Source organism: Neoarius graeffei, chromosome 5 (genome assembly GCF_027579695.1).
Source record: "Neoarius graeffei isolate fNeoGra1 chromosome 5, fNeoGra1.pri, whole genome shotgun sequence".
Lineage (NCBI taxonomy): Eukaryota > Metazoa > Chordata > Actinopteri > Siluriformes > Ariidae > Neoarius > Neoarius graeffei.
This window is the reverse complement of record NC_083573.1, coordinates 96,476,827-96,482,826: the sequence shown is the minus strand read 5'-3', so window position 1 is coordinate 96,482,826 and position 6,000 is coordinate 96,476,827. Positions and strand designations below refer to the sequence as shown.

The window sequence follows — 6,000 nt, the reverse complement described above, 5'->3', positions numbered from 1 at the left end:
TTCCGTCGAATCCCTGGAGCGCAGCACTTATTAAAGATGTCAGTTTTCCAAAATAAACGTACAATGCATCATTTTCCAAAAAAAAACCCCAACAACCAGCACTCACTTTATTAGATACATTTGTCCAAAAGAAAGATGATCAGGAATCTTAGACAAGTTCTGAATGTGGAGGCTTTGTGTATAGAATAAATGCATCATTATCGAATTCCAGTCTCAGGACTTCACCGTGTCCCTGCTGTAAAAGTAGAAAGAGAAACGTTTCCAAGCATGCTAGATGGCAATTTCGGGTCATGGCTTTAGCTTCTGGGGTAGAACATGGCATATTTGGAGGTGCGAAAGCCGAGCAGGTCTCTCATCTCGTTGCGGAACTTGGACAGGTCCTGCCGCAGGTCATTGAGGTTCTCTACTGTGGCCTGGTCCGTGCTCTGCATCTTCTGCCGCGTGGACGTCAGGTAACGATGCACCAGGCAGCACATGATCTTCTGGTAGTTTTCATCCCTTTTCTGCTTCAGGCTCCTCCACTCCTGAAAAACAGAACCAAATCAGATTCATAAAGAGGTTCGATGGAAAAGTTGGTGGAAAAGCATCTGTAGATGTGAGAAAGCCAAGAGGAAACAGGGATGGAGAGGTGAGATGTTTACTTAGTTGGTCTTCAGGATTTTGGAGGAATAACATTTTTGAAAATGACAGCAGGTGCCTGTTCATGATAAATGAGGCAATAAATCATGTAATGTTCATGTTAAATGAATATTCTGAGGACAAACTGTCCTGCTAAAGCAGCATATCACTCATTCAACACCTGGGGTGATTTATCATCACTAATCCGTCTACCAGCTTGTTTTATTTGGAGATGAAAGGACACCACTAAACCCAGAGGAAGCCCACAAGGGGACACAGAGAGAAACTCGAGTTTAGGATTGAACCCAAGACCCTGGAACTCTAATCGGAAAGCTGTACCTGCTTTCACTCAATGGAAGCTAATTACTATTTTTGGGAAAAGTAATCCTGTAACATCAGCGAGAAACAGCGCCAGAAGTCTGTCTCCACCCAGAAGGCCATCTCTCACGGACCCTGAGCCTCTTCTGTTTTCATCTGGCCTGAAAACCAGAACCAAATAATCAAATCAGAGACAACATTCAGCTCCACATGTTGATGATGATGATGTCCAAGAGCGGGATGCAGTTCAAGTTCCTTGCTTTTATGATTTTTCTTTTCTTTCTGACAACGTGGCCTTATTTTTTGCAGACGTTAATTTTGAACGCTGGAAACAAACAGAGCAAAGTAAAATATTCCCATAAATATGAATGAATTACACCATTCATGACCTAGATTCTTTCTGAATCTAGATAAAAGGTTTTAAGACAAAACCTAGACATGACTTCAGAGCTGCTGTATATACACTCACCCATCCACCTGATGTTTTCAGCAGTTCTGTAATCAACCAATCCTTTGACATAAAATCATGCAGATACAAATCAAAAGCTTCGGTTCACAATGTTCACAATGTTCAAACATCTCATCTCATTATCTGTAGCTGCTTTATCCTGTTCTACAGGGTCGCAGGCAAGCTGGAGCCTATCCCAGCTGACTACGGGCGAAAGGCGGGGTACACCCTGGACAAGTCACCAGGTCATCACAGGGCTGACACATAGACACAGACAACCATTCACACTCACATTCACACCTACGGTCAATTTAGAGTCACCAGTTAACCTAACCTGCATGTCTTTGGACTGTGGGGGAAACCGGAGCACCCAGAGGAAACCCACGCGGACACGGGGAGAACATGCAAACTCCACACAGAAAGGCCCTCGCCGGCCACGGGGCTCGAACCCGGACCTTCTTGCTGTGAGGCGACAGTGCTAACCACGACACCACCGTGCCGCCCCTGTTCAAACATCAGAATGGGAAAAATTGTGATCTCACAGTGAAGTGTGACTTTCTTTCACTGTAGCATGGGTGTTGGTTTGAGCCAGATGGACTGCTGGTTTGAGTATTTCAGAAACTCCTGATCTCCTGGGGTTTTCACACACAACTGTCTACACAGTTTATACAGAATGGTGTGAAAAACAAAAAACACTGCATGAGTGAGTGAGTGACTGAGTGAGCGACAGTTCTGTAGGTGGAAACAAATGTGAGGTCAGGGGAAAATGGACAGATGTGTAATTGGTTTGAGTTTTTTTGCCAGGAAGGATATAGCAACTCATATAATCACTCTTTTCAACCGTGGTGAGCAGAAAAGCATCTCAGCATGCAACAGCAGAACAGAAGAACACACTGGGTTCCACTCCTGCAGCCAAGAACAGGGATCTTAGAATCAACAAGTTCCTATTAGAGGGAAACTGAAGGCAAATTTTTTATTATCAAAATTCTATTTCTCTCATTATATTAAATATAAGAATGCATTTTTGATCGCTATTTTGTCGCTGCTATAGCAAGTTATGAGTGTTTGAAATATGCTCTGTAATATATCAGTCCATATGTCAAAGCAACGGCCGTAAACGAGATTCGTTGAGACCTGTGCGAGACATCGTAGGACAGAAGTAAAACATACAGCGGAAATCAAAGTCACCAACATCTGCCGACGTTGTCAAAAGACGCGCGCACCCTCTTTTGAATGCTGATGTAATCAAGCCAGAAATTTTTTTTGTTTTGATAGCAATCAGGAAAGTTTGAGAAAAGTAGGCAGTAATTGTCATTTAAACTCACTTTTGTGCAATATTTCGCAGAGGTGGACAAAGTACCCAACTTCATTACTTAAGTCAAAGTACAGATCCCACTGGTCAAATGTTACTCTGATACAAGTGAAAGTTGTACAGTCAAATTTTTACTTAAGTTAAAGTACTGAAGTATTGCTTTTAAAAATACTTAAGTATTAAAAGTACATTTTGTGTCAATGTATCATTGTATTATTGCCACAACGCTTACAAAACCTGATGCCATTACCAAGGACAGAAATGTGAATTCACAAAATGAACGCATGCTGTGCTGTCATGGTGGTTTAATGTTAAGCTAGCTAGTCAGTGAAACTCCACCTGACATGCTAGCAAACTCTTTTCAAACTCAAAATCATATTGGGTAGCCAATGCTAGTAGAAAAGAAAGATTTCTACATTCTGTTTATTTGGCAAGATTATGCTAAAACATATTTCTGAAAGGACTTCAGATAAGTTAATGTTATTCATGTTAGCGTAACTCCATTTTTACATGCTAACTAACAGTGTCCAAGTTAACTAGCTATGTGCAAATGTTAGCCGTGGACAAAGCTACGTCAACTTGGTGGGCAAATCCATGGAAAGTCATTTGACTAACCAGACTGCATAGCTATTGCAATGTTATCGGTAGCTCTAAAAGCACAGATAACTTTGTTGCAAGCTTTCTCTTGGAATAAAACGTTTACATACTTCAATATGCTTCCGCAGGTTGGACAGCAAGTTTTTGTAGGCTGTGATTTGGTTCATTTTTGCCAAACAAAGCAAACATTTAAAATGAAACGAATCGTTATTCCTTTCAGAAAACTGAAACATGGGTTCTAGGTATGGCCATGAGTGTGTGCGTTCCCCAGAAGAACCGCCTCCTTCCATTCTGCCATCAACTGATCGTGTTCAAATAATGCTGTTGAGAAATCATTGAACTTGATTTTATACAGTCTATGGACGTGACGTGACCCTAGTGATTACTGATCGGCTGTCTCAGTGTCACATGCGAAAAAACCAATCACGTTTTAGAAAAGAAAAGAAAAGAAAAAAACATCCACTTTCAAAGCTGCTTCATAGTAATGAGTAACGAGGACCTTGACAGAAATGTAGTGGAGTGAAAAGTACGATATTTGACTTTCAAATGTAGTGAAGTTAAAGTCATAAGTTTCCAAAAAAATAATACTCATGTAAAGTACAAATACTCAAAATGTGTACTTAAGTACAGTACTCAAGTAAATATACTTCGTTACTGTCCACCTCTGATATTTCGTTTGGAAAACAGTTTTCAAAATGGCGGCACTGACACCTGGCTGACACTTGACATTTCAAAGTCTTGCACAAGTCTCGTGAAGATCGCGCGGATAAGCGACGCCTGCCGTGGACCAAACGAACTAAATTCAACATGGCTAAAAACCAAATAGGCCGAAAAGTATAATATTTAATTGCAATTAGTTGCCAATATGAGTCACGATATAAGGTTACAAAAACCGAAAACATAACTGAGTAACACGTTAATTAAGAAATAAAGCATGTTTAAAAATGACTTCAGTTCTCCTTGAAAATGGCCGATGAGTATAAGACTCGACATAGACCATCTTTTTTTTTTTTTACCAACAAGCTAACCAGAGAAAATTAGTGACACTAATGATATTTACATTTTAAAACCAGTGAAATATCTCATCTCATCTCGTTATCTCTAGCCGCTTTATCCTGTTCTACAGGGTCGCAGGCAAGCTGGAGCCTATCCCAGCTGACTACGGGCGAAAGGCGGGGTACACCCTGGACAAGTCGCCAGGTCATCACAGGGCTGACACATAGACACAGACAACCATTCACACTCACGTTCACACCTACGGTCAATTTAGAGTCACCAGTTAACCTAACCTGCATGTCTTTGGACTGTGGGGGAAACCGGAGCACCCAGAGGAAACCCACGCGGACACGGGGAGAACATGCAAACTCCGCACAGAAAGGCCCTCGCCGGCCACGGGGCTCGAACCCGGACCTTCTTGCTGTGAGGCGACAGCGCTAACCACTACACCACCGTGCCGCCCTCCAGTGAAATATATAGTGAGTATTATTGATTTTACCATCTAATGTGTCTGTTTGTTGATTGATCTCAAGCAACTACTTTTATAATCTCATTTAAAAGTTGTGGGCGGCACGGTGGTGTAGTGGTTAGCGCTCTCACCTCACAGCAAGAAGGTCCGGGTTCGAGCCCAACAGCCGGCGAGGGCCTTTCTGTGTGGAGTTTGCATGTTCTCCCCGTGTCCGCGTGGGTTTCCTCCGGGTGCTCCGGTTTCCTCCACAGTCCAAAGACATGCAGGTTAGGTTAACTGGTGACTCTAAATTGACCGTAGGTGTGAATGTGAGTGTGAATGGTTGTCTGTGTCTATGTGTCAGCCCTGTGATGACCTGGCGACTTGTCCAGGGTGTACCCCGCCTTTCGCCCGTAGTCAGCTGGGATAGGCTCCAGCTTGCCTGCGACCCTGTAGAACAGGATAAAGCGGCTAGAGATAATGAGATGAGATGAGATTTAAAAGTTGTCGTGCTGAACTCAGGGTTGAAGACACTGGCAAAATCCAAATACTCAGTATGTACTCACGTCGCTTAAGTATTTACTACCCGACTGTTATTGTAATTACGTTCTAGGAGTATAAGAGTGAGTAGTAAGGACACAGTTCGGATGTACTCCTCCATGATCTTACCTATCCTTTGACCCAGATGTTTAAAGAAGCCGTATCCCCATGTTACCTATACTTTTGATGAGATAACCTATTTTGCAATGGCAGAAATGTTTAAACTTTTCCTGATATGTACATTTGTACTTCAGCAGGGACATCCCTCGGAAGCTGCGATAACTGGTTTCATGTCAGTGCACTGTTTTCCTGGGGAATCCTTCTTTGGTTATTCAGGCTCCAACTGACTTATGGGAAGGCGTAGCGTAGGACGTTTGCACACTACAAATGTAGTAGATCATACGGGGCCAATCTGACTACTATTAAATACCTACTGAGTATTCGGTCAACCTACGGGTTATGATGTACTGCTTTTTGCAAACTATATAGTAAGGCAGGATGAGTATTTGGATGCAGCCATTTTTCCACTTCCTCTTGAGGAATTTTTTGGAAATACCAGGTCTGGTTTGAGTCAAACACAACATTAGATCATCGATGTGAGAGCTGTTTATTTAAGACCTCACTTTGACTTGAAAGCTGTTTATTTAACCCTCTGGGGTCTGAGGGTATTTTCTGGCACTAATGATTTTGGTATGCTCTGATTTTCTTGTCAATTTCAACAAA

At 42.2% G+C, this 6,000-nt stretch overlaps 1 protein-coding gene across 1 annotated transcript in view; it reads right to left on the bottom strand.

Moving 5' to 3' along the window:
• Positions 1–296: 296 nt before the first annotated feature.
• The window catches only part of trpc1 (transient receptor potential cation channel, subfamily C, member 1), a 130,770-nt gene continuing 125,066 nt past the window's right edge, over positions 297–6,000 (bottom strand). Inside the window, exon 13 of the mRNA XM_060922537.1 lies at positions 297–524. Coding sequence (XP_060778520.1) covers positions 297–524 — 228 coding nt within the window. The remainder of the gene's footprint in view (positions 525–6,000) is intronic.